The following is a 26,736-nucleotide window of genomic DNA, read 5'->3' as shown; positions in this document are numbered from 1 at the left end:
GGTTGGGACACTCAGCCTTTTGAGGTGATAGACCTGGGGGGGCACGTCCTGTCGGTTTTTTTACACTACAGCCCTCTCAGAGGCAAGCCGTGCTGACTTCATTGGGAGCTATTTCTTTTTATATACTGTATATATATTCTCTCTCTCTCTCTCCAGGCCACGGCTCCTTTTAAGATCCCGAAAACCCAGGCGTCTTCGAACTTGGTGGGCCTGGTCAGTCGCCAAGGGGCAGCCGATGGCCTGCTGGCACCCCAGGCCAAAGATTTGGGCAACGCCAGGGAATTCTCTCCCTTCCACGCCACCCAGGCGAGTGAGCGGTTGCCAGCAGACCCCCATGGCAAGACGGTGTTCGGCAGGTAGATTCTGGGCAAAGTTTGTTTTCCATATTAAAAAAAATAGCTTTTCCGAGCTCTGAGTTGGGCTGGGAGCGCCTGAACAGGATCCAGAACGGGGGCTCCTGTCTTGGAGGGCCAGAGCCGGGTGGGAGGAGTGCCTGGTTGGCCAGGATCAGCCGCGCTGTGTCTGGTTCAGGCCCAGGCCTGGGTTAAACCCCAAGTAGGGTCAGCCAAGAGCCCGACAGACGTGCCTTCCCGGAGGTCAGGAGCCCTCAGAGACCCGGCCCTTCCCCTCCGGGCAGCCTTGGCTTTTTCAGATCTTGCCATTCTCCCAGATCTTTTCCTTCTTTCCCTCCCAGATCGGTGAGCACCGGCAAGTTGTCCGATCAGCCGGGGAAGGCAGCTCTCGGTGGCCAGCATTATCAGGGCAGCACGGACAGCCTTAACACGGAGCGACCCATGGATACGGGTAAGGAGGAAGCGGGGGGGAGGGAACGACAGCCTCAGAGGGTCTGGGAGCAGCCTCTGCCCCCTTCTCTAGACCTGTGAGCCGCACCCTCCTTCCCCCCCCCCCCCCAATCTAGAAGGAGGATTGGCCAGAAGGTCCTTTCCAATCCCCGGAAGTGTTTTTTAAGAGCCTAAAGCAGGGTGGGCGGGAGGGGTTGTGCTGGCGATGGATGACGCTGTGCCAAGGGGTGGCTTTAACCCAGGGGTTCAGGGCTGAACCTTGATGGCTTCAGGACACCACCGAGAAGTGGGACCTCTGTTTTAGAATCAGCAAAGGTGGCCGATGTGAAGAGCTGGTCTGGAAAAGTTGCCAGGGCAGCCTCACGGATGCCGGTTGGCCGCTGGGTTTGCCGATGGTGGCCACGCTGTGCTCTGGTTGTTGTGCTGTATTGCCATGGGTCAGTATCCTCACGAGGACTAGCTCCCTGACGTTTCCTCCCAAAAGCACCACCGGGGGCCTGCGGACTCACGACGGCACCTCCGTGCTTGGGCGCCGGAACCGGCTCGAGGGCGGTGATGTTCACGGTCGGATCCCCTCCAAACAGCGCCACCCCTCCCGCGTGCGCCCACATGGTCCTCCGGGCACGCACGACGTCGGGTAAGGAGGGCAGGGCTCCCTTTTGGGGAACCAGGGGCGCCAGGTCAGCTGTGCAGCAACACACACACACACACACACACACCGTCTCTTCCTCTTCTACAGTCTTCCTACAGAGGCAGAGGTGGAAGGAGAAGGGTGGGCAAGAGTATCTTGAAGGGGGGGGCAGACAGACATAACAGGCAGCAGCAAGAGGGGGGTTCAGATTCCCTGGGGTGTGTGTCCAAGGCCGGCTGTCATCTTGTACGACATCTCAGCCAGTGCCTTTTCCTTCACGCCCTTCCACCAAAATCACGGCCCTGGCTCCATCCTCCTTTTTTGGTGCTCAGATAGTGAGCGCCAGCCTTTATGAACAGAGAAGGTGGGACGTCCCACTCTCAGGAAGTTTTTCCGGCCTCGGAGGGGAAAAGAAATCTAGGAGGAGAAATTACTATCCCGCTAACGGGGCAAGTATATTCCGCCCTGCAGCGCTTGGGACGCTCCTGGAAAGTCCGCAGTTTTGATTTATTTGTTTGATTTGCAGGTTTCCTTTCTCCTGATAAGGCGATCTGCAGTATTAAAAAAGAATAGAATTAAAAACCTCATAAGTTAAGCATTAAGAAACAGTTAAACTTTATGTTAATGAAAACACAACTGAATAATGTCCGGTTTCCTTCCCTCTCTTCCAGTCGGCTCCAACAGTTCAGGGGGTTCCCTGTGCTCTACCAGCGGCCGCGTCCTCATCGGCTCGCCTCCGGGGATCTACGTGGGTTCCTCTCCGCCTGGAGCCGATGCGGCGCCGTGCCTGAAGTACATGCCTTACGGCACTTCGCCTCCCAGCTTGGAGGGGTTCATCACTTTCGAAGCTCCTGAACTGCCGGAAGAAACGTTGATGGAGGTACGGAAAGAGGCAGCCAAACACCCATCCATCCCCCCCCCCAATATTTTCATTTATTGTTATTTTGGAATGAGGGCTCCTGATACCGTATCTTTTCTTCAGTAGCCCCCAAGCCAGGCACACGTGGCTGTCGTCCGCTTCCTCTTCACAACCACCCTATGAGGTAGACCAGGCTTTCTGTGAGATGCTGTATCCACGTAGCCTAGGCCCATTTTCCCGCCTGTCTTGAGGAAAAGTCCGTGGCTTCAACCGAATCCTAAACAAATGCGGTTGGAACCGCCGGTGCTCGTAATCCAGTCTCGAGGCCGTCTCTCACCTCGCTCCCTGAACCTCTGCCAGACCTGACAGGGCGGTGGTTCTGAGGAGAAAGGGGTGCGACCCGTGAGGAAGGTTAAGCCCTCTCGGATTGCTTGAGCTCCCTGACGGAAAGGCAGAAGAATATGAAAATCAATTTAAACGGTGGAAGGGGCAGCTGCGTTAGTCTGTGCAAGCGTTGTTAGGTAAACGCAAAATGGAAATAAAATTTAAAACAGGACAAAAACGTGGTGGCACCTTTTAACGTGCGCTTTCGTGGACGAGACCGCACTTCATCAGGTATTAAAAAACATAAAAGTTAGCGTTTAAGGTGCTGCCGTGTTTTTATTTCTCTTTCGCTTTTATGCTTAATTGAATTTATAATACTGATCCGCCGTAAAAAAATGTGTTTGCTAAAAATACGCTAAAACGGCACGCCTGTTTACAGCGGTGGTCTCTGCCCACCCAGCAAAATAGGCTCCTTACAGAACAGATTGCCCCTGATTTCAACCACCGTTGGGTCAAAAATGGGAAGAGAAGGCCTTAAAAAAAAAAAAAAGCCTTTGTTTACAATGAAAAGAGTGACACAGTGATTCCGGAAACATTCAGTGCCTGTGGGCCCCCCGCCCCCGGAGAAGGGCCTGTTTGTCAGGAGGTAGAACTTTTTCAGCAACCTCTTTTCCCTTTTTTCCCCTCCTCTCTCCCTCCTCTCTCCCCCTCTCCCCCCCCCCGGGCCCTTCCCTGGGCCCGCCAGAGGGAGCACACCGACACCCTGCACCACCTGAACCTGATGCTGGCCTTCACGGAGTGCGTGCTGGACCTGACCGCCCTCCGGAGCGGGAACCCGGATCTGTGCGCCTCGGCCGTGTCCCTCTACCAGATCCAGGAGAGCGTGGTGGTGGATCAGATCAGCCAGCTGAGCAAAGAGTGGGGGTAAGGAGAGCTTTCTGACCCAAAGTCGTCGCCCCCCCCCCCCCCCAGGAAGGGGGTAGGTCATTCCGGAGCCGATTTCAGGGCTCACGAGACGTGCCCAGGAGTTACGACTTTAAGAAACAAGTTTGAAACCCAGCGTGCGGGCCTAACCCTGCGCGAGACCTTTGGGATTCCTCTAGCTGAGGTTTCCCAGCTCTGACTGGCAGCAACTCTTCACCAGGGAGGGGGGGGAGATTCATGGGGTGGTTCGCTCCTGCCGTCACCACCAGAATTCATTTTTTCAGGCTCTCGCCTTTGGCTCATTGGATTTTCGATGTGTATGTGTGTCACCTCTCCAGGACGGGCTTCAGTCCTTTGGTGACATAACCTCATGCTCCAGATTGGTGGAGCTTACTCCCCTCCCCCTTTGCTCTTTGTTTAAATTTCTAATTTTTCATGGTTTTGGAATGATCCACCCACCATCAAACATCGAAAACAAAACTTGGCTTGTTTTTTTTTAAAAAAAAAAAAGTCTTGTGATCAAACCTTTGGTTTTTTTTTTTTCTATCTTTCCCCTTTGTCCCGATATTTTTCTGCAAGGCCTTTTCTTTGGGTTAGCCTTAATTCACCCCCGGCGCGTCCCGCCTTTCCTTCTCTTTCTGCCAGACAAGTGGAGCAGCTGGTTTTGTACATGAAAGCGGCCCAGTTGTTAGCTTCCTCCCTGCACCTCGCTAAAGCCCAGATCAAGTCAGCCAAGCTGAACCTCTCGACGGCAGTGAAGCAAGGTACGTGTGGTCGTCGGACTGTGAAGTCACCAGGGAGGTGTGCGCATAACGCACTGACCTGCCGAGAGGGACGTGGGGGGGCATTTTTCAGGGGCCCTGGGATTTATGCTGGACCCCAGTTTCTGCCAAAAATGTGTTGAGCACGTGACACACACAAACACACACCCAGATTTCTCTGAAAGTAATTTGGCCCTCGGGCTGGAAGAGATTTCTCATCCTCGGAAGAAAATGCTAGGTAGCTCAGGGGTGTAGGAGGTCTCTGACTGCAGAGACGGGCTGGACGCGATGATCTTTAGGGTCCCTTCTAGTTCAGCGGTTGTAAGATCTAAGCCAATCCCCCCAGACACACAGAACCAATATGTTTGCTGAGTCATTGAGCGCCGCCGCCTCCTGTTTTTCCTCCCGGCAGTGGTCAAAAACATGAACGAGCGGTACAAGTTCTGCATCGGCATGTGCAAGAAGCTGACGGAAAAACTCAACCGGTTCTTCTCGGACAAGCAGCGGTTCGTCGACGAGATCAACAGCGTCACGGCCGAGAAGCTGATCTACGGCTGCGCCGTGGAGATGGTAACGGCAGGGGACGCCCTCGAGCGAGGGAGTGGTTGCTGGAGGAGGGCGGGCAGTTAAAGAGAGCAGGAGTGGGAAACGGTGCCTTTTTTGGACTACAACTCCCAGCGGAGGTGGCTGAGGGATTCTGGGAGTTTTTTTGTGCAAAAAAAAAGTTGTGTTTCCTCAGTGTGGGTCAAGAGCTGCATCCAGACTGCCTTGAAATCCTGGGGCTCAGTAGAATTTCTGAGGGACATCGTGGAAGAGGGAGGAAGCTTGTTTGTCAGAAGGTTGGATCTGAACCTGGGACTTCAGATTGCAAGAAGGATGATGGGTGGATGTTGGGAGGACCCTCTGGGTGGGAAGAGCTGTTCGGCAGTGGAATATGGGTTCTTCCAGAAGGTGGTGGGCTCTCCTGCGTCGGAGGGTCTTGGGCAGAATTTGTACAGCTATCGGCTGAGTTGGGTCTGTGCCTTCCCGAGGGGTCAGACTAGATAGCCCGTAGGGCCCCTCCCAGTTCTACAATTCTATGATTTTATAAAGCAGGCTTGGAGAGCATGCGTACCACATGGGGGGAGGGACACACACACATTTGAAGCTCACCGCCCAGATTTATCTTCCCAGAGAACCTAAGAGCAGAGGGGGAAACCCTTTGTGTGTCCATGAACAGAGATGCACAAACAAGCTAGGCAGAGGATCAGTATTGTCAGGGGGATTAATTAGAACCGGCTTCTCTCTCATTAATACTTCGTTTGTTAACATTTCGAAAGTTACTCAGGTGCCATGTCTGGCAAGTCTTTCAGTGGTTTTAAAAGCAGTAATTAACTTTAATCCCCCAGGGGCATCACAGCCCCAATTACGTTCAAAATTCCCAAGGCAGGAAGGCAGCGCATGCTTCTAGAGAGGAAGAGATCATGCCATGTATATATACTGCTGTAGGAGGGCCTGGTGGGACTGGGCAAAGACGAAAGGCGTTTCCATGGGATTTCTGAATGAAAGATCTTTTTTTCCCATGGTGCTTGTGGGAAAAGATGGCCAGGGTTTTGCTGGTTGTATTCCAGCCCTCTGTTTGTCAGTAAAGGGATGAACCAGGACATCTCGTCGTGCGAATGTTAGGGTGATGGAGTTTTATCTGGGTGGCCGGGGGGGGGGGTCCCTCTGAAATCCCCCTGGAGGTTAATCGCGCGTCTCCACCTCCCCACCCAGGTACAAGCAGCCGCCCTGGACGAGATGTTCCAGCAGACGGAAGACATTGTCTACCGCTACCACAAAGCTTCCCTCTTGCTGGAAGGCCTGGCCAAGATCTTGCAGGACCCGGCCGATATTGAAAACGTTAACAAGTGTAAGTCCCCCGCAGTCAGTCTGGCTCGTTTTAATTTCTGCAAACTCACGACAATAGTTAGCTCTGTGTCACCGAGTCAGAACTGACTTATGGTGACCCTCGAGAGGGCTTTCAAGGTAAGCAGTGTGTTTTAAGGAGCACTTTTACTGGTTCCACTCCACCACCACCACCCCTTGAGCTTATGTGGCTGAGCCAGGGATTTGAATCCTGGTCTCCAGAGGCCCAGTCCCTTCCCTCTCTCCAGCACACCATGGCATCTGATTCATTGTATATATAGTCACTGGTTTCATTGGGAGTTTGGGGAATGTTAACTTTTTGGAGGGCTGTATCTCAGACAGAAACCCTTTGGTCATTGTCGCCACTCCTCTGAAAAATGACTTTTCCGAGGTCTCTTCTCTGTCGAGCTGTTCTTTGGGGGCTAAATCTTGTCAGGGCCTTCTCTGCTGTGGCGCCCTGTTTGCGAAACACTCTCCTCTTGACCATCCCATTGCTTAGATTTCATTTGCGGTGCCAAGGTAAAATGTGGCTGTTTGCCAAAGGATTTAAGAATCTTGGCTGCTGTAGGTTGAAGAGGCTACCCGTTAAATACAGTTTTGACTTGTTTTAAATTGCTGAAATTGTTGTGTATGGTTTTTTTTGGGGGGGGGGAGAGACTCGCACACTGGACAGCCGTCTCATGAAACGGGTTGGAATGTTTTAAAAAAAGACCCAACTAGAGTACCCCTGTCGAATCAAAGGGAACTTGATCAATCAATGTCTCCATAAATTTCATTGATCCAGTATGTCTCATTTTAAGAAAGAATGGGCAGATTTGGGTTTCAGCCCTGCTAAAAACCTGTGCTTGGCTCAATTTTAACGTCTTCCCTTTTGCTTTCAGACAAAGCCAGTATCGACCGAAGGCTCTTGGCCCTTTGCTGCAGCGCCGTGACCGTTTACGAGCAGTAGCCGGATCTCCTGGGACTAATTGGCGGAGGCTCTGCTCGCGGCTACACAATCAGGTCGTCCTTGCCTCGAGCCCTAGCAGTGGCCGGCTTGTATGTGGCTGTTGGTGGTCAACCAAAGAAAAAAAGGAAACGCCGTCAGTTCCCGGAGTCGGAGGAGAAATCCCGAAGTAACGTTGGCGGACACTTTGCCTTACCGCGGCTCATACCTTGCCCTCAACTCTTTTGTCCAGCTCGGTTAGGAAAGAAACTTGATCTGCGGAAGGACAGAGAAGGGCTCCTCTTTTTTTAAAGCTCATATTCCTTAACGAGAGAGTGGCACAAAAAAAACCCCCCACAAACTTTAGATCGTTAGTCATAATCCAGCTCAGATCGCATCCCGTTCCGGGCAGAAAAGATGCCCTTCTGGTACCCATCCATGGATCGAAGATGAGACGAATTTTCAACCATAAACCTGTGTTTTGGGAGCCATCAGGATTCGGACCTGAGTTTTGTAAATACTGAACACCACTCCTGGTTCCCTCAGGAAAAACAAAAAACAAAAGAAGTGCACCTTTAAAAATACGCAAGAGAAGGACGGACGTGGGATTTTTTTAAATTGAGTGTATTCAGAAAAGGGGGCATTATTTCAAGCTTCCCGAAACAAATGTGACCATTATTGTCCGTATAAAAACCCACTGTATTTTTTTTTCCTCCTTCTTCCTGGGCCTTCCACCACTTTATATTGCACTAAGATACTGCATTGACTGTGTACTCGTTCTTTTTTTTTTCTTCTTTTTAAAGAGAAGGGCAAAAAAACAACAACCACAAACCCTAATTTCCAGGATGCAGAAAAAAGGCACAAGAATGAACTCTTCTTGGGGAGAGGGGAGAAAAAAAACACAAACAAACCAAGAAACTCGTTTCATTTCACTGCCGACCTTTTAAGTAAAATAGATAAACTGCGCTGTCAGCCCCAGAAGAACCAAACTTTGGCAAGAGTTTCCTGTGTCGCTTCTTTGCGGACTTTCGGACAGAACAAGAAGGCACCTGTGTGGGCTTTTCCCCTCTGGCTCCCTCGTCGTGTCTGACTCTTGAGTAACCTAACCCGGTTTCTGGACTCATTCTTTCTCTCTCTCAAGTACTGTTCTGATCTTGACGGCAGCTTGCAAACCCAAGCTTCCCTCTCCCAAATACTAAGAGGTTTGCTTTTGTAGCATGTGTGAAACCGTCTCGTCTGCTTTGGGACCTATTGCTGGTCCTGTTCCTCCCCCAACCCCCCCCCCCATAGTCTCCTGTTTAGGGGGCTTGGTCTCTCTCCCCCCCCCCCAGCTGTCGTAGAAGATGCTGTTGTAGTTTCTGATCTCTTCTTTACAGAGAAGCGGGAGGCTCTTAGAGGCTCTGGATGTCGTGTGGCAGTGAATTTACCTTCAAATAGCGAAGCGTAATCCCTTCCCCTGGGGGGGGCTGTTCCCCCCCCCACACCCGGCTTCTGCAGACGCTCCCTTTCTCCCCGCCTCCCTGCTCTTTGTTTCTGACCCGTCTCTGCTAAGGTGCTCTTGCCGTTCACAAAGTATCTCTGCTGTCAAAATGTGTTTCCAGATGGTTTATCTTTAATTTTGAGGACTTTTTCAATTTTTTTTCTGAATTTGTTTTTAATTGCCATCACTCAACCAGCTTGGAACACTTGAAAACACACCCAGAACTCTTCATATTGAACCTTCAAACTGGGTTAAAAATAAAAAATAAAAACCTCACCACTTGGGCCTCCTCGGCAGGGAGGTCGCTGGCAGGCAAGCACCAACAGTTTTCATGGACTAATAAAACTGTATGTATGTGTGTGAGAGAGTGTGTATGTTGATCTCCCTCTTAATTTGTTTTCTTTTCTCTTGTTTTGGTTTTTTTCCCCTCCTGGATTTGTTTTGTTTTGTTTTTTTTTGCTTTGACAAAGTAATGTACTTTTTACCTTATTTATCAGTACAAGAAATTCCAGTTCTTAATTTGAAAGTGTTTCCATCCTTTCTTTTTAATTTATACGACGTTTGTATTTTTAGGTCTTTAATACAGTATTTCTACTACCTCTCCTTTGTAACTGCATGTGTTTATTCTTGACCCGTAACATCATAACTGAAAAAACGGCAACCTTGTTGCATAATTTTTATTATGGCCTGTATAAATGTATATTAAGGTTTAAAAAAAAAAATAAACGGATACTCTGAATTTTTTTTTTTTTTTTGAGACCTTGAATCTAACGAGGGGAAATCAAGACGTCACACTTCACCCATTTTTTATAATATTTTATTTTGAAAATCCATTCTGTGGTGATAACCTTTCATTGAGCCGACAAGACAGGGAGGGAAAATGTCCGGGCTTTCAAGAAAAGCAAGTCTCTCTCTGCCAGGTAAGATCACAGCCTGTAAGTCATGTAATAAGTAAAATAGTTGTTTTTAGAACTAATTACTTTTGGGGCGATAAATAGTGTCTAGTGGCAGAGTTACGTCTTAGGTAGAACCGGCAACGTTTCTTAGATTTGGTGGGTGGGTTGGCAGCTTTTTGGCATTTTGATATTTGCAAACGTTCGCCAGGGGCAGGATCAGAATGGGCCGGTGCATTTTCTGGCTTGCTGGCGGAAGAGAAGGCTGGACCCTCGGTGATCAGGCTAAGCGCGGCTGTCAAGAAGCAGAGGAAAATTATACAGAAAGTCATTCCAGGGGCCCCTTCAGGGAATACGGAAGTATTAGGCTTGACCAGATTGCCCGTAGATTTCTGAAGTGATATTTTTGGGTTTGCCTCTTGAACCGTGCAGTCCGCTCAACAGCTGTTCCCGATCCCCTTTGAGACCTCTCGGGCATTCTTCAAAGTCTTGAGTGCATCTTTTATATAGAGATAAAGGAGAAGGACAGACATGGGCTTTTTTAATTGGGGGTGATCAGAAAAGGAGTCATAAATGTGGAATTAGCTGAAGGAAGGCAGCAGTGGCCACAACGGTCGGCTTTATCCGTTACCTGCCATGCTGAACGAAGGTTCGTTTTTTCAGTTATCCCGGCGAGAACAACTGCTCCTCCGTTTGGCCGTCCTCTTACGGCAAAGGACCTCCAGAAGCCGACGGTGGCGGATGTCCCGCTTTGCAGGCAGAAAGTCTGGAGCCTAAAGGCCAAGGGTCTCCGGGACTCAGCGCAGGTGCGAGGAGGTGCTAGGCGGTTCCCGAAGAGGCTAGAGAGAAAGCGCAGGATGATGTCCGAGGCAGATTTCCGCTAAGGCGTGCGGGTGAACCAGACCGCCACATGGTGGCTCGAGTGAGTTAACCAGCCTTTCCTCTCCCTTGTCAGGCTTGCCGAAAACCACATTTTTTTCTCTCCCCCTGCTCAGCAAGTGCGAAATGTCTGTCTTGAGGCAGCAAACTAGCTCAGGGGAACCCTGGGAGGGTGGAGGTGCGGGCGGAAAATCCCCCGCGATGGACCCCCCTTTGGAGTGGGGTGGGGGGCAGGAGGCCGGCCCCTCTTGGTGGCGCTCCAGGCCAGCGCCCCTTCCGTTTTCCCTACAGTCGAGGAGAACCTTCCCAGACCAGCTCTGCCGTGCGCGGATTGGGTCTCACGCAGCTGCTTTCCTGCCTTGCTTTCTTGTTGTCTTAGATTATTTGACCTTCATCGCTTGGGGGTGAATGAAGAGGCGCCACCGCGCAAGGGCTACGCCCTGATTTCCAGTTCTTGGGCCCAGAACGTTAGGGGAGGCTGCAGGATCAGGCCTTCCCTTACTGTTGTGTTCCCCCCCTCCCGTGTTGTGTGCGGTAGGACATATGCAACGGGCTGCAAGGAGAGGGGAGAGAGATCCTTGTGGTGTAAGAGCAGTGTTGGTACGGGGCAGCATCGTGTAGGGGTTGGAGCTTTTGAGTCCATGCCCCTCGTGAGCCTTGAAACTCTCTGGGTGACCTCAACCCGGTCGCCTTCTCTCTGACCGATCTACCTCACAGGGCTGCTGTGCCAACTAAGTGGTGAAAGAGGGAGAGCCAGTCGGCCACCTGCGGCTTACAAGAAGGAAAGGTTTTGCAAAGCCTGTCATTGTCACGATGTTCCAGTGCTTTGGACGATTCCTTTTTTTGGGGGGGGGGGGGAAGGAAATGAATTAGGAAAAGGCCACGTAGATGCAAGGGTCAGGCAACACCTTTGTTAGACGTTTTTTGGGCGGGGGAGACTGAACACGGAGCGAGCTTTCGTGGGTCAAGCCCACTTCTGCAGGCCACGGGGCAGTAAACCTCAGAGGCGAGAGTTTCGGCCAGCGGCAGCAGGGGGTTGTGGCAGGTCTAGCTTCTGAAGAGGCGAGTTCGAACTCTGGCTGCATGCAGCCTTTGGGTTGATGGTGGTTTCAAGCTTCACCCCAGCAGCCTTTGGCTGAAATCTCCCGCCCAGCTCTCCAAACAAAGGCCAGCCTTTGTGGGCGACGGGAGAGGTACCTGTGGTTTCTTTGGCCACCTTTGTTTGGTGAGCGGGCTGGGAGAGCCGCCGAGGAAACCAAAAGCCGGGCTCCCGTTTCCCCGTTGCCAAGCGAGCCTCACTTAGAGATGGAAAGGAGGCTTCTCTTTCTTCCGCCTGCCCACCCGTCGTTTGGCGCTGACCGAGGGGTACCAGGGTGGATTTCAGAGGTCAGCCCATCCTCGGATCCTTGTCCACGTGGTGCCTCTTTCAAGGGCGGATGAAGAGGAACCAGAAAAATGGAAGCCACTCTGTGTAACTGTTAGACCGGGGGGTCTTAGCCTCATCTTGGAACCGGCGGGCTGGAAGGGACCCTCTGGGTCATCCAGTCCAGGAGATCCCGTGGGGGATTCGGAACTCCCAGTCCTCTGGCTCCACAGCCGGAGACCTTCTACGCCCCTGAGCTGTTCAGGTCTTGGTGGCTTCGAAATCCCTTCTTCTTTCCTCTTTCTTGGGGGACAGAAGCGTGTCCTTCATAACTTCCTCCTTACCCCTAAGTTGACCTTCTGCTTGCAAGACTTGGGGGGGGAATGACCCTGTCCTCCTTCCAGTGTGGAAGGAAGTGCTCTCTGGACCCCTGGATGGTCTTCCATCACATGGAATGGAGGACGGGGGGGGGGTGGTGCCACAGGCAGCAAAAGCTTTTGAGTCAGCCTGCAACTCTAGCCCATGAGGACTTTACTTACCTATCTAGCGGTCAAAAGGGTGGACAAGCTCGTTTTATTTCATAACAAAGGGGACATCGCTTATCATCAAGGCAGAACTACGGAGCTGGAAGGGACCCTCGTATAGAATGATCCTCAAGTCCTGCCCGTGGGTGAATAGGAAGGAGATCTGTCTGAAAATACAACGTTGGGGCGCTCTGCTCTTCTTGACACAACCAGACTTTTTTGGTCAGTGCAGGGTATGGGGAACGACCATCCCGACCGCTTAAACTTTTCCAAGTTCACTGATCAGCAGAAATCTGCCCTTAACCACCTACGCCTTATGACTTGGTGGGCTCTCGCTCAACGAGAGGCCTTTAAAGGGCTGATCCGCTGGAGACGGGAGGGCGAGGATTTGGTCAAGGCATAGCAGACGACGTTCTCCGGCAGTGCATTATTCAGCGGAAAAAATGCACTTCCTGGCTTGAAGGACACCCCAGGCCGAGGGGGGCTCTTTCTTGCATGTTTCCTCTCCTGTTGGGGAGGACCTTCCCAGGCCGGCTCTCCCGAAAGCAGATTGTGCGGCTAGCAGGAGAAAGGTTTGCAGTCGGCCCTGCATTCTGGCGCTGTTCTTAAAGCAGCTCCTGCTTTGCTTACTTACTGCGTTGACATCTATATATGAATAGCTTGAAGAGTGAATGGAGATGCGCCACCGCCCGGGGACTACGCCCTGATCTTCAGTTCTTCGCTCAGAAGTGCAGAATGAGGCCATGGGGGAATCAGGTCTTGCCATGTGACCAGGCCAAATTCATGTCGGTCGCTTCACAGACACTGTCCAACCATCTCGCCCTCTGTCGTCCCCTTCTCCTCTTGCCTTCACACTTTCCAAACATCAGGGTCTTTTCCAGGGAGTCTTCTCTTCTCATGAGGTGGCCAGAGTATCGGAGCCTCAGCTTCAGGATCTGTCCTTCCAGTGAGCGCTTAGGGTTGATTTCCTTCAAAACGGATAGATTTGTTCGTTGTCTGTACCTTATTGGAAAGAAGGGAGGAAATGAATCCAGCAAATAAATACGGAAAACATTTTACCATGTTGCGAGAGCTATAGAATCATTTTGTCAAACTGAGGATGGCATGTCTATGTATTCCAGGCCTTGGAAATGTCACTTTTGCTCATGAAGATGGCCAATATCCTGTGGTCAGCGCAGCTAGAGTATTTTGAAAGCGGTTGTCTGAAAATTGTAATTTTTTTTACCTCCGGACTCCTTGTCCTCCACGAAAATATGAGCACGCAAGAGCGCAAGGCGGCCTTTCAGCACGGATGCGGCCTTCAGCAATTTGCAGCCCAAGTTGTCAACGTTTGTGTGAGTTGCATTGATCCAGACGGCCTATTCTGTCTGGGATTTGCGATTCGATTGAGGCCCCAGTGCGTTTGGGAAGGGGTGCCTCTGAATTTCTTCTCTTCTCCACGCCCTGCTTCCACTTTTAAGAATTTGTTACTGGACTGCAAAACAAGGATATAAAGCAAAACCAAATGTTATTGGAGAATTTGGCTTGAGGGTCAGGAGCGAAGCAGCAGAGTGACTCACAAGAGTTCTCCAAAGGCAATAAATTTCTTTGTGCCAAATACCTTCTTCAGCCAACCGGCCCATGGTACACATCTGAGCATCAGCGGTTGGCCGGTGTACAAATAAAACAGACTACGTAATTGGAAGGTGGAGAAGCTCTGATCTCTTTGCAAACATAAGACCAGAAGTGGGCTGAGTTACTAATTAATGAGCTGTTTTATCAAAAATTACGGTGATGCTGAGGAAGAATGCCTAGTGCCCTAGTCTAATTTAAATAACATTTGTGGTGAACAGAGGGGGAAATGGATTCATTTGAAACGTGGCGCCAGAGGATCTATGGACTTCCGGAAAGATTTTTTTGAAGGGAATTGCTAGATCACATCAAGCAGCCTGAAGTCTCTCTGGAAGCAAAAAAAATTGAATAATCAGAAGCTCTCGTACATTGGGCATCTCGTGAAAAGACGAGGCTGACGGGATGAGGCCATGCCGAGAAAAGCGGAAGGCTGCAGGAGGAGAGGAACACATAACATGAGATGAATTGATTCTGTATAAGAAGCCATGGTCTTGGAAGAGTTCATTCATTCACAGGGCCTTCGTAAGCTGCTCAATGACACAATATGTAGTCATTTGTTTTTAAGAGCAACTGAAAAATGTAGGTGGCTGTGGATGGACTACAACTCCCATCCGTCCAGCGTTAATGGACAACGAGGGCTGTTGAGCGCTGCAGTCCGGGGTCTCTTTTTCCCACCCTGGATTTAACCCCACCGTGTTGTTTTTTTCCTACCATGGAAATGGCGATGGGGAGGGGTGGGAAGCTTCACCTGTTGGCCAGCTGCCTGGCCGGTGGCTGTTGATTCAGGAGCCAGCCTGGGTGTGGGGCGTCTGAGGAACCCACTCCCTTTTCTCCTTTCTGGAAGGGTGCCTTTGTATAGGAGTAAGAAAAGAAATAAAAGAGAAGGGCCTGATTGTATAGAGCTGGCTTGATATTTAATCCTACAGCATGTTTTCTTAGAACCGAAAAGCCCTCCTGAACAAATAACATTCCATCCTTTCTGTTTATATTGGCCGGTACTCTGGATTGTCATTATGACTTGTTATTTTCTCGTGGGTTTTTAACATCCAGCCCCCTCGAACCCCAGAACTGGGGGAAGGGTGTGTAGAAAGAGGAGGAGGAGAGAAGTCCCAGCTTCTTTCCTCTCGCTGTAGTAGACGGTTATTTGTACCCGTAGACTCTGCGCCAAAATATTTTAAGTACGTGGCGTGGCTGGCCTATGCCTTTTCTACCGTATTTCGTCCCGTGCCAGCCTGGCCCACTTCCTCGCCACTTTGTTCCATCTCCACTGATTCCCCTTCGGGCCCCACTGTTCTCCCCGGTGCCATGCTGGAAGCCCGCCCCGCTCAGATTGTTCCTTCCGGGCTGCATTTTGGGGTCTGTTAAAAACACGATGTTCGCCTCGGCTGGCCTCGGGATCCGGTCCCCCTTTTCTTCCGGGCCCATCCCTTTACCCTAACCCCCACCCTACCCCTTCTGTGCACAGGTGGGGCCGTCCTGTTGATGGAATAAGCGTGCTGGGCCCCTGAAGGTAGTATTATAGGATTAATATCGGTATTTGCAAGGACGAGCACGGGCAAGAACAGGGCGTGGAAGCGATCCCCTTTTTTTGGCAGACGGGACGAGTCAGAGAGAGGTGAGAAGAAGCCTCGCCTGGCAACGAAGCCTCTTCTTGACGCACTCTTAATGTTCCTTTGGAGCAGGGGGGTTCCCAACCTGGGGGTCCCCAGGTGTTCTTGGGGCGGCCGCTCCCAGAAATCCAGGTGAGCACGGCTAGTGGTGAAAGCTACTTCTGGGAGTTTTAGTCCGAGAACGTCGGGGTCCCAATCTTGACACACACAAACACACACAATTTAGCGCACTTAAGTCCTGCACTCCGTTTCCAGAAGTTCCCCCTCCCCTGTTGACCTCTAATGCAAGGACCCCCGAGGGAGAGCGGGTTGTGTGCGTTTGGACACAAGAAAAGTGTCATGATGATGGGGTGAGATGTACCCACAAGAAGCCGGCTTGTGCCCCGATTTAAGGCCGGTGGGGAAAGCCGAGATGGGCCGGCCACCGAGAGTTGGGAGATGCCAACTAGAAATCCAGAATTTTGCAAAGTCACCACCGCAGCCGGGCTGGGTTGTAGGAGGAATTAGCTGTGCTCCGTGGGAGGATTTGAACGGGGAGCCTGCCGTTTTGCAGTGTCATCCCGCCCACGCTTGCTCAAGGGTGGCAGTCCAGGCGGGGGGCCACGGGACTGAAGCCCTGCCCGTGGCTTCTGTGGCGAGGTCTCTGTGGGACTTCTGAACTCTACCGAGTCACCCCTCCCACTCCCTTTCAATTGAGGGCTGGAACTGGGTTGGGCCCTAGGAAGGGGGGGAAAGAGGCCAGTGGTGGGGAGGTCAGGTTTTGATTGGAGGACCCAAACTTTGCTGAGTCACCTCTGGCACCCCTGGCGAGTATATAGAGAAATCTGGGCTTCACCCGAGCCCATCGTAAGAGATTCCCCAAGTGGAAGCACACCGCTTTTTGGGATTTTATCTCTACGACTTCTGCAGGTACGTAGCCGAAGCTGGACAGAGCCGGAGGAGCTGTCCAGAGGGCAGGAGCCGCAGGGCAGGATCTAGAGTCATTAAGGCTCTCGCCCTGGTCACAACTCTTCTAAGGCGCAACGGCAAGCGGTTAGCAGGAGAAAGGAGAGCAGGCAGAACGCACCGTCAGCCGGCAAGGGTTCCCAGAGATTGGCGAAGGACGGCTCGCAGATCAGCCTCTGAAAGAGCCGTGCAATGCCTTTGGGGCGTCCAGATGTGCGGGTGCCCTAAGAACGCCGAGCCGGGCTGCACGACGCATCCGTGGCTAGGGCTGGCGCCTCCACCTCGACTTCTAGGGTTGTGTTTTGATGGTGTTGCCGGGAAAGTAAACCAAGAGATCTTTTGTTTAGTCCTGAGCTTGGCAGGGGTTGGGGGGAAAATTTGACTTTTTAATTTACTTATTTAGCGGGTGGGTGGGAAGAAGGCTTTAGACATCAGCTCTCCAGACCCCACATGTCGCTTAGGCATGTTGGATTGATTTGAATGTGTGGGGCGGGAGGGAAGAGGGAAAAGATGCAGCTATTCCATTTTGGGACGTGTGGCGCTGGAAATGGTGCAGACGAATTAAGGAGGCCATCTGGTTTGTAATCTAAATGCCAGATTTCTGACAAATCTTGCAGAATCGAAAAGAGTGGCTAGTATACACATAGATGACAGGGGATTTGAAAACCACCAGCCTCTGAATCGTGTCGGTGTTCCCAGACCCATTGAATCAGTGGGATTTGCAGGGGCATTAGTTTACCTGCTCAGCAGTTGGATGCTGTGGGTCTCCTCTGAACCAGGACTGCCAGCTGGATTTAGGAATCAAAACCAGCTCTTGTGGCGTCCGGGGGCTGGAAAAAGGGAGGGCTAACAGCATTGGCCCTCCCGGCATCATGAGATGGCAGAGCTGCCAGTGGGACGGTTCCTTCTGCTGAATAGTTTTCAAAAGAGGATGAAGCCTCGTTTGACCCCATGGCATCAAATGCCCATGGAGCATTTGGCACAATCACCCCATATGCGCCTCCTGCCCAAGCCGGGTGTCCGGCGGGGAACCCCAAAAGCTGCAATTTTACCTCCAACCCCCAACCGTAAAATCGCAGAACACCTTGAGGGGTTCCATAGGAAACAACAGGGCTTCATTTCCCGTGGCCCCCTTTTCGGGGAGTGTGACTTCCCAAGGGACCTTCTGCTTCATGTTGCCCAATGTTTTGCCCCAATCCTTTTTGTTTCAGGTAACGGGAACCGAAGCACAAGAGAAAGGGGTGGGTTGCTTTGTGTGGGTGTGTGGTTCCTCCCCCCCCTTCAGCTCTCCTGGCGTAACCTTTACGAATCGCGAACCCTTTCGGGGCCTCTGGGTGGTTTTCTCTTGACAGAAAGGGTGTGCTCCTTGGGATCACGTTGCTGGCAGGTTTGAAGAAAACAGGCCTCCGGAGAGGGTGTGAGTTGGCCCCAGGCATTGGCAGCGCTATGAGGCTTTGATGGACTCAGTGACAGGTTGGGGGGGGGAAATGACACCCCACCCTTGGCACCGGTTGTCGGCTCCACCCCGTGCGCTGGGGAAAGACTTGCCCTTTCGCTCTACATGTTGTCCACTGCCTGTTTATGTGCTCAGCACAAAGCCCTCTTTGACGGGGGGCCGCCCGAGGTCCGAGCACGGCTGTGCAGGAGGAGGAGGAGAGCTGAGTTTTCTGGAGGCGTCTCCCGGTGTGACCGTTTTTTATCTCGCCCGCAGCCTTCGAGGAGCCATGGAGCACATCAAGAAAACCGTGGATCGGGCCCGGGCGGCTTTCAACACTGGCAAGACACGCCCTGTGGCCTTCCGGATCAATCAGCTGAAGGCCGTGAAGAGGATGATGGAGGAGAGAGAGCATGAATTATTTGCTGCCCTCAAGAAAGATCTCCATAGGGTCAGCTTCCCTTGGTTGTGTTTCCCCGGGCGGGCGGGATCAGGCCTGTGCCTGGTGTGGAGAAAGGATGGAAGCCTAGCGGCCCGTTTACATCAGGATCATGGGGAAAATCCGTTACTTTGGCCTAATGGCATCCCTGGGGCAGAAAATTGGTGCGAGACCTTGGCAGGATCCACGGGAAAATCTGAGGTCCTGCCTTGGTGGAATCCATGGGGAAATGAGGGAGCTTTCCCTTGGTGGCCTGGAAATTCCCTGAGCTCCCTGGGAGACAGGAGACCAGAGTTCTCCATCTGGGAAAATCTTTAGCTGGAGGGTCCCTGGGAAAATCTTTAGCTGGAGGGTCCCTGGGAAAATCTTTAGCTGGAGGGTCCCTAGGAAAATCTTTAGCTGGAGGGTCCCTAGGAAAATCTTTAGCTGAAGGGTCTCTGGGAAAATCTTTGGCGGGAGGGTCCCTGGGAAAATCTTTGGCGGTAGGGTCCCTGGGAAAATCTTTAGCTGCAGGGTCCCTGGGAAAATCTTTAGCTGGAGGGTCCCTGGGAAAATCTTTGGCGGGAGGGTCCCTGGGAAAATCTTTAGCTGGAGGGTCCCTAGGAAAACCTTTAGCTGGAGGGTCTGTGGGAAAATCTTTGGCGGGAGGGTCCCTGGGAAAATCTTTGGCGGGAGGGTCCCTGGGAAAATCTTTAGCTGGAGGGTCCCTGGGAAAATCTTTGGCTGGAGAGTCCCTGGGAAAATCTTTAGCTGGAGGGTCCCTGGGAAAACCTGTAGCTCCCCTTAATACATTGCAGTAACAAGCCCAGACAGCATTAGCAGAGCTTTGATCTGAACCTGCAGTGTTGCTAATTTCCTGAAGACTAATCTCCTGAGTTCCCCGACAGAGCGACTACACCAGCTACGCTCTGGAGATGGCGCACCTGCTGCTGGAGATTGACCAGATGGTGGAGAAGGTCCCTGAGTGGGCGGCCCCTGAGCATGTGCCGAAGACCCCCGCCACCCATGCTGACGAGACCTACATCGTCTGTGAGCCCCTGGGGGTGGTTTTGGTGATCGGGGCTTGGAACTACCCGCTCATCCTGGCTTTGCAGCCCATGATCGGGGCCATTGTGGCAGGTAAGGCGGTCGAGAGCTCATCCCTTCGCTCAGAACTGGCTGGAAAGGACCCTTTTCTGGTTCTGGGTTCTGATTCTGGGAGGGGCTCGGCAGGATGGAAGTGCGGGTTCCTGGCATAGTATCTACTCAGGAGCAAGATGTAGAATGGACGTACCTTCTTCCTTAAGTATGCAAGGTCGCTTTCCATAAATTGGTACTCTGGCAAAACATCTGTCATAGCCGGCCAGCCTAGTGAGGTGCCGGCTGGGGGATGATGGACGTCATAGTCCAACAGAACAGGCTGCCTGCTTAGGCTGTAGAACAACTTGTCTGAATGTGCCCGGGTTTGTTCACCCCTCATTAGTTATGGCATGATTAGGCCAAGAGTATCTGTAGATGTGGAAACTCTTAAATGCCCACCGCTTAGTTTTAGGGTTATGTGAATCGGATTACCCTGAGCATTTAGGGGACAGTTCTTTGGGGGGGGGGGGAAATGTCAAGCTCCCACCACCACCTCCTTCAGCGGCCGTGATGTCTGTTCGTCATGATGAACCCTGTCCTTTGCACGCGTCTTCGTTTGTTTCAGGGAATGCCTGCGTGATCAAGCCCTCGGAGATCAGCGAACATACCGGCCGGCTGTTGGCAGAGATCATCCCCCATTATCTTGACAAGGTAGGGAGTCTACCCCCATGGCACCATAGAGTTAGGGGAACCCGAAGGGCCATGTAGTCCAACCCCCCCCCCATCCTTTCAGATAGTCCCGATTGGCTACTTGCATTCCTACTTCACAAGAAACCATGGTCTTCATTGTTGAGCCCGCCTCTGCTGACAAACCACGGTTTATGGATCAGCCACGGTTCGGACTCGTGGTTCGTGCTTGACTTAGGAAATCTGGGCTTGTTCAGAACGTGGCTTGTCTTAACGCCCACACTCACCATGGTGGCTTGTCCCTGGCTTGTTTCTCCGCCTGATGACCAAAGGCGGGGCTGAAGAAGCAGGGCCAGAAATGCTCAGAGCAAGCCGGATGGTTGGTGGGGGTTCGCTTCCTTATGGTGGCATCGGGTGGCTCAAGCCACAAAAGGAAAACATGATTATCCTAGCAAGGAGCCGTCTGGATTCAGAACTACAGGGGTGTGTGTGGGGGTGTCTGACCTGGGATTACCAGACTGTGCCAAGTCTTTGCAAGCATTTAAAAAAAATTTAAGGAGCTAAGCAGAACAGGAGATGACCATTTCCCACCTGAGATGATGAGCTTGCTTGCTCGGTGTCTCTCTCTCTCTCTCTCTCTCTCACACACACACACACACACACACACACACACACACACAATGGTCTCTCTTGATTCCCCAGGAGCTCTACCCGGTCATCACCGGGGGCGTCCCGGAGACCACGGAGCTGCTCAAGCAGCGCTTTGACCACATCCTCTACACCGGCAACTCTGCGGTGGGCCGGATCGTTATGGAGGCCGCGGCGAAGCACCTGACGCCGGTGACGCTGGAGCTCGGAGGAAAGAGCCCCTGTTACATCGACAAAGACTGTGACCTGGAAGTCGCCTGCCGGTAAGACGCCGGGCGAACGTCGCAGAACACCGGGGAGTGAGGCTGTCTTTCTCTCTCTCACTGCTGGCTTTTAGACGGCTGCTAACGTCGTATTCTTTTTCCTTCTTTATTTATCTCTCTGTTGTCTTGAATCCCCTTGATATCCTGGTTAAAATAGACCCGTTGAATCAGGGTGCAAATTTATTCTTGCCGAGAACTGGTGGCTGTTCAGTGTGTGTGGATTACAAGTCCCATCATCCTATCACCAAATAAGTAAAGAAACCAGAAAGGGGCCCATTCCAATATTGGAAAAATAACTGCTCTTTTTTTCTCTCCTCTGCCCTCCTCACCCTTTTTTCCTTTACTGCTGTGTTCTTCTAGAAGACAGTAAACCACCGGACATGGTTTTTATCTCTCTTTTTCCCCCAATGATTTTTCTTCCCTGCTTCCCACTTACGTTGCTCCGGAGTCTTTTGGTTCCGTTTTGAAGAGAGCAAAAAGATCCTGTATGTAAATAAGTCATTAAAAACACCCCCCTTTTTTTCCTCAGACGTCTCACTTGGGGCAAATTTGTGAACGCTGGCCAGACCTGCATCGCTCCGGACTATGTGCTGTGCGAACCGTCCCTCCAGCATAAAATTGTGGAGCTTGTGAAAAAGACACTGAAGGTGAGCAGGCCTTTCCCCCGCCTTGATTGCGAAAAGGCCTCCATCGATAGGAGGAAGAACTTCTGGCCCTCCAAATATTTGGGACGACAGTTCCCATCCTCCTTTGCTGGTGGGCATTGCAAGCAGGGTGTTGGAGTTAGCATCCAAAATATCTCGAGGACCTTCCTTTCATTTCAGTTCTCTTTAATCAAGCAAACTGACTTTTTAAAAAAAAATGAATAAAATTATTTATAAGCCTGCCTCTAACCAGGCAACCGGCTAACCTACCCCATAGGGTTGTCGTGGTTGCTTAAATATCAGTCGCTCTTTCCTGGTGGCTTTGGTCTTCGGCTTCCCAGATCCCTGACCGTCGGCCAAGGTGGCTGGGGTTTTTGGGGAGAGGATGTCCCCCCCAACATCTTCAGGGTCAAAGGTTGAGAACCCTCCCGAGTTCCAGAAACAAGCTTCTCGTCCTGATTGAACCGGGCTGGTGTCACTCACTTGGGTGGTTTTGCAGGAGTTTTACGGCGAGGATCCAAAGAAGTCCAGCGACTACGAGAGGATCGTGAGTAAGCGGCATTTCAAGAGGCTGATGGGCCTCCTGGAAGGGCAGAAGATCGCGATTGGAGGACAGGCGGATGAAAGCGAAAACTACATCGGTAAGGCGGGGGATGACATGGAGTTGTTTTTTTTCACTGAATACATAACATTTTGTGTCTTTTTAAAAACCCACATACTGCTTCCTTGCTTTTAAGGAGCACAAAGAAACTGGTTTTATTTTATTTTTGCATGGTGTGGGGGGGGGGGAATAGAAGTTGCAGGCTTGTCTCCAAGGTTTGTGTTTTCCCACTCTTATTGAAAACTGAAGCACCACGCACAAGGTATTTCGGGGTTATTTTAAAAGAAATATATATTTTTCACCTATTGAGCCCTTCATCCCACGCTGGGTCCTGGGGCAAAAGAGGGGGTCCCCAGAGACCTGGATCATGCCCAGAAAAAGCGCAGAAAATTGACAAGGGAATTTCTTAACCCAAACGCTCCGTCTTTTAAGGCTTCATCTCGGTGATGCCCCTCTGTTTCTTTCCCTCCCAGCTCCCACCGTACTGGTCGACGTCAACCCGAACTCCAAGGTCATGCAGGAGGAAATATTTGGCCCCATCATGCCCATCATCACCGTAAAAAACCTGGAGGAAGCCATTCATTTCATCAACGAGAGGGAGAAGCCGCTCGCTCTTTATGTGTTTGCCAAGGACAAGAAGGTAAGACCGCAAGGGTGACTTCCTGGATCCGACCTTCTTAGAAACATCAAATTGTAAATTTTGAACCCTCCTATATATTTCGGAGGCAGCCTCTGGGGGCCCCTTGATACTCTCCAAAATATTTGTAAATTAAAAATAAAAAGCAGAAGGGGATGTTATTCAAGAACTCTTTATGGACGTCTTTGATGGCACTATTTTTTTTTTAATTTTCAATCCTATAACACCGGTTGACTTACAAAGGAAGCACGAGAGTCTAACATACATTTTTAATTCATTTCCACCAGCCTCGGGACGAATTTATTTACTTACTTCACTTTATGTTTTGGAACTGCTTCATTTCTCTCCAGAGATGTGATGGTTCCTATCCGGGGTTGGGGGTGGGGGAACCTTTCCCTTTCTCAAACATACATGCCAAAAATAAATTCCAGATTTCTTTGAAATCATTTCTACTCAGTATTCCTTTCCTCATCTTGGTTTCACAAATGAGTTTATCACCATATTCCGCACGTCTTTATTCCATTCCTCCATTATTTGCATTGATTCGTTTTCTTCCAATTCTTTGCAAATATCGACCTTGCTAATTAATATTCTGAGAATGCTGATGGGGAAGGGGGGTGGGATTCAGATAAAATATGTCGGGAAAGTGGCCGTTTTTAGCACTGATTTGTTGAATTAAGGAAGGATGTAGCCATTGAAGGTTATTTAAGTTATGCTATTACATTAACACACCGGACCCAAAATGGCAATAACAGACCGGGCGCAAAGTAGCTTTTGCAGAACAAGGAATCAAACTCTATTCTTCTTACTGTCTCAGCAATAAATTAAAAGAAGATTTGAATGGGTTTGTTTGTTTATTTATTTATTTATTTATTTATTTATTTATTTATTTATTTATTTATTTATTTGATTTTTACCCCGCCCCTCTAGACAACGTCTACTCGTTCACCTCTCAGTGCCACAGATCATCAGAAAACATGACTGTTGTTGTTGTTTTTTCTCCTCCTCCTGTGTTTCTCGTTAACTAGATCATCGAAAAGATGATCTGCGAGACCACCAGTGGTGGCGTGACAGCCAACGATGTCATCATGCATGTGACTGTGGGCGGCTTCCCCTTCGGAGGGGTCGGTAAGTTGGCAGGTTTCTGGAAACGGGGTGGCTGGGGATTTGGGATATGAAGAGGCTTCTTCCTTGCCGGAAGGACATTCCAGCTAGAACAGATCCCGGGTTCGAATCCTCTGCCTCTTGCACAAACCCATTGGCTCATTGTGAGGAACGTATTCCCCCTGCAGCCCTGCCTGACCGGGCTGTTTTGAAACCTGATGAGATAGTGTGCGGATTAACCTATATAGGAAGCGAAGGCTCATAGCCAGCTCCGGTGAATTAAAACAGATTGACACTCTTTTTAAAATAAGGTAGACCGTTTCAGACAATGCACATTCATCCGCGTAACCAGTAACAATATCTATATTTATAATGGACGTGATAAACCAGTGTCAGCTAATTAAGTTTTTGCACCCATTGTGTCTACTAACAATGAGCTTAAGTCCGGCTGTGTTGTCCCCATTAGAGTAGATCCATTCAATCAGTGGAATTTAGAAACCGATGGGCTTGGTTTATGTATTGTATGTTTATGTTTATGTTGTAGTTTAAGAAAAATAATCTTTTTTAAAAAAAACATAAATCGATGGGCCGAACGAGTCAATTTCCAGTGGTTTACTTCAGTCAGAATTCACAACTGGATTTAGCCTAGTATGTCGTATTAATATACGACAGAATTTCATTCTAATTGTAACATTAATTCCTTGAGGACTAGAAATTTTGTTTCTTCTAAGCCTGTTTGCGCAAGTTCTTTTCCCTGTGCCCTGCTTCGGTCTTTTGCTTCCCACTCTCCGGTTGACTCCGTTTAAACCTTGTCTCCTGTTGTTCCGCAGGCGAAAGCGGCATGGGCCACTACCATGGCCGCTACAGCTTTGACACCTTCTCCCACCATCGTGCCTGCCTGGTCCGGCCCCTGGGATCGGACGCGGCCAACGCCACCCGCTACCCGCCCGCCAACCAGAAGAAGTTCGACTTCATGCGGTCCTTGGCGGCTGCCAAGAAATAACTTCGCCCTCGACTTCACGCCGGCCCTGCCTTCCGGCTCCTGGAAAGGAAAAGTCAAGAAATGTAGGGAAAGGATCCCGAGACGTGGAAGAAATCAATATAATTGTACCGTTACACACCTAAATAAATAAACCTTTTTTTGCTCACTCTTTTAATTTCATGTATTTGTTTTATTATTTATTGGAGAACTTCTTGGGGAATTTTGTAGGAAAGCAGAGCGTGTGGGGGGAGATATTTTAAACTTTTTTGGGGGGGAAACCCCTACTCTTTTCAGATGAAAACGTCCAGAATCACACAGCCCGTTTCCATGCTGTTTGCAGAATGTTTTTTTTTTTTAAAAAAAAGAACTTTTCCAAGGCTCCGGGTGCGTGCTGTGTCTCCTCTCGCATGCCAGTCAGGCCTTACTAATGAGAGCCAAACGATGCATTATTGGTGGAGAAAAGAGGGAGACGGGGAGAGCAAAGAGGGTGAAACGGAGGAGGCAGGGGTTATCCCCCCCTCCTCAAAACCTCCTTGAAGGGTGCAGGGGGGTCCCGTGAGCGCTAGATCCTTGATTCCCAAGGGGTTGCGGTGCCCCCTCTTCGGGCCTGACCCCAGAAAGGAGCCAGAAATAAACGGCAAGCTCCATCGCCAACGGGAGGCCCTGGCCTCAGGTGGCAGAGGATTTGGGGTGGGCAGCAGCTGCAGTGACTGTAACCGCTCCACCTCACTCCCCTGGCCTTCCCTTGCCGGCACCTTGGAGGAGAGAAACCTCTCCCGCCCAACATCCTCTTTACCACCCCTTACAGACGGATCCAGCCGTTCGGAGTCTGTTTGGGGCTCCCGTCTCCTTAGGAAATCAGGGTCCCTCTGTTGCTCCGAGGAGGAGGATCGGCTTTTTCCCCCTCCTGGAATGCAAGGGAGGGTTAGGGCCTCTTGGCCTCAGGCGGCCAAATCCGTGGTCTTGGCCCGCAGCCCCAACCCTGCAGTTCCTGGTCCCTCCGGCCGCCAAACGACGGGGGTGGGTGGGTGGGAAATGGGATTCATGGCACGGCGGAGGTGGGGCCCTGCTCTGGCGCGGATCCCGGGCTTGACCGATCCAGAAACACCATATAAAGTTGCAGGGTTCGGTTGGTGCTTTGTATTTTGGGGTGCAAGCCCCTCTGTGAAAATTAAGCACCATCATCATCCTCTTAGAACAGCAGAGCTGAAAGGGATTCCTAGGGGTCACGGAGTCCAGCCCCTGTCCGTGAGGCCCGAGTGGGGGAATTGAACTCCCGACAAAAGCCATCTTTGGGGGCAGGAGGATTCTGGGCATTGTAGTCCAAAAACAGGTAACTTTTCCAAATTCTGTGTGGGAAGGAAGCAAACGAGGAAGGAGAGAGAGGCAGCCGGTAGCCTCCAAGACTAGAAATCACATCATCAGAGCTACAAATAGCAGCAATATTAGGAACAGCAATTTATACTACATGGATATTTGAGAGATATTTAAGGGTTTTTTTGGTCAAAATGTGTATTTGCTAGATAAATACCAGTCAATGGTTTTTATAGTTCTGATGGACTATGCGTGGTATTTTAAGAATAACAACAACTACAAGCGGTTGTTTTGCAAACCTTGAAAGTCCCAGCCCACCTGTTGTGTTATTTTTCTTCTCTTTTGCCTGGCCTACATGGCAGGGTCGTTGTGAGTACTGTGGCACCGATTCACCCTGGAGTTATTATTCGTTATTTGGAAGGGAAAAAAAGATTTACTAAACTGGGGGCACAAACATCACCCTAAACCCCACCACCCCCGGGCAGGCCTTACAGAGCTCGCTTT

At 50.8% G+C, this 26,736-nt stretch overlaps 2 protein-coding genes across 4 annotated transcripts in view; both read left to right on the top strand.

The window, feature by feature from the left end:
- ULK2 (unc-51 like autophagy activating kinase 2) overlaps window positions 1–8,103 on the top strand; it is a 41,816-nt gene extending 33,713 nt beyond the window's left edge. For both annotated transcript variants that reach the window (XM_020809043.3, XM_020809042.3), the window contains 9 exons: window positions 157–356; window positions 695–804; window positions 1,288–1,440; window positions 2,106–2,314; window positions 3,363–3,541; window positions 4,187–4,305; window positions 4,715–4,872; window positions 6,058–6,193; window positions 7,071–8,103. In XM_020809043.3, coding sequence (XP_020664702.3) covers window positions 157–356; window positions 695–804; window positions 1,288–1,440; window positions 2,106–2,314; window positions 3,363–3,541; window positions 4,187–4,305; window positions 4,715–4,872; window positions 6,058–6,193; window positions 7,071–7,138 — 1,332 coding nt within the window. In that variant the 3' untranslated portion in view covers window positions 7,139–8,103. The remainder of the gene's footprint in view (window positions 1–156; window positions 357–694; window positions 805–1,287; window positions 1,441–2,105; window positions 2,315–3,362; window positions 3,542–4,186; window positions 4,306–4,714; window positions 4,873–6,057; window positions 6,194–7,070) is intronic.
- A 2,169-nt stretch (window positions 8,104–10,272) lies between these two features.
- On the top strand, window positions 10,273–25,093 carry LOC110087420 (aldehyde dehydrogenase, dimeric NADP-preferring). Of its 2 annotated transcripts, none has more exons than XM_072978597.2 (10): window positions 10,273–10,409; window positions 18,131–18,305; window positions 19,181–19,412; window positions 19,978–20,063; window positions 20,742–20,950; window positions 21,480–21,597; window positions 22,094–22,235; window positions 22,669–22,835; window positions 23,861–23,960; window positions 24,767–25,093. In XM_072978597.2, the coding sequence occupies exons 2-10, from the start codon at window positions 18,144–18,146 to the stop codon at window positions 24,937–24,939; spliced, it is 1,389 nt and encodes a 462-aa protein (XP_072834698.2). In that variant the 5' UTR covers window positions 10,273–10,409; window positions 18,131–18,143; the 3' UTR covers window positions 24,940–25,093. The 2 variants fall into 2 exon arrangements, with proteins under 2 accessions (XP_072834698.2, XP_020664757.3); XM_020809098.3 differs by lacking the exon at window positions 10,273–10,409 and adding an exon at window positions 16,291–16,383.
- Window positions 25,094–26,736: the final 1,643 nt, after the last annotated feature.

Source organism: Pogona vitticeps, chromosome 7 (genome assembly GCF_051106095.1).
Source record: "Pogona vitticeps strain Pit_001003342236 chromosome 7, PviZW2.1, whole genome shotgun sequence".
Classification (NCBI taxonomy): Eukaryota; Metazoa; Chordata; class Lepidosauria; order Squamata; family Agamidae; genus Pogona; species Pogona vitticeps.
Note: the sequence above shows the minus strand (reverse complement) of the source record. Positions and strands in the feature narration are given on the sequence as shown.

Coding starts and splice junctions, on each gene's coding strand:
- LOC110087420 (XM_072978597.2), top strand. CDS start 18,144: ATGGAGCACATCAAGAAAACCGTGGATCGGGCCCGGGCGGCTTTCAAC. Junction 18,306..19,180: donor TCAAGAAAGATCTCCATAGG/GTCAGCTTCCCT, acceptor GTTCCCCGACAG/AGCGACTACACCAGCTACGC. Junction 20,064..20,741: donor TCCCCCATTATCTTGACAAG/GTAGGGAGTCTA, acceptor TTGATTCCCCAG/GAGCTCTACCCGGTCATCAC.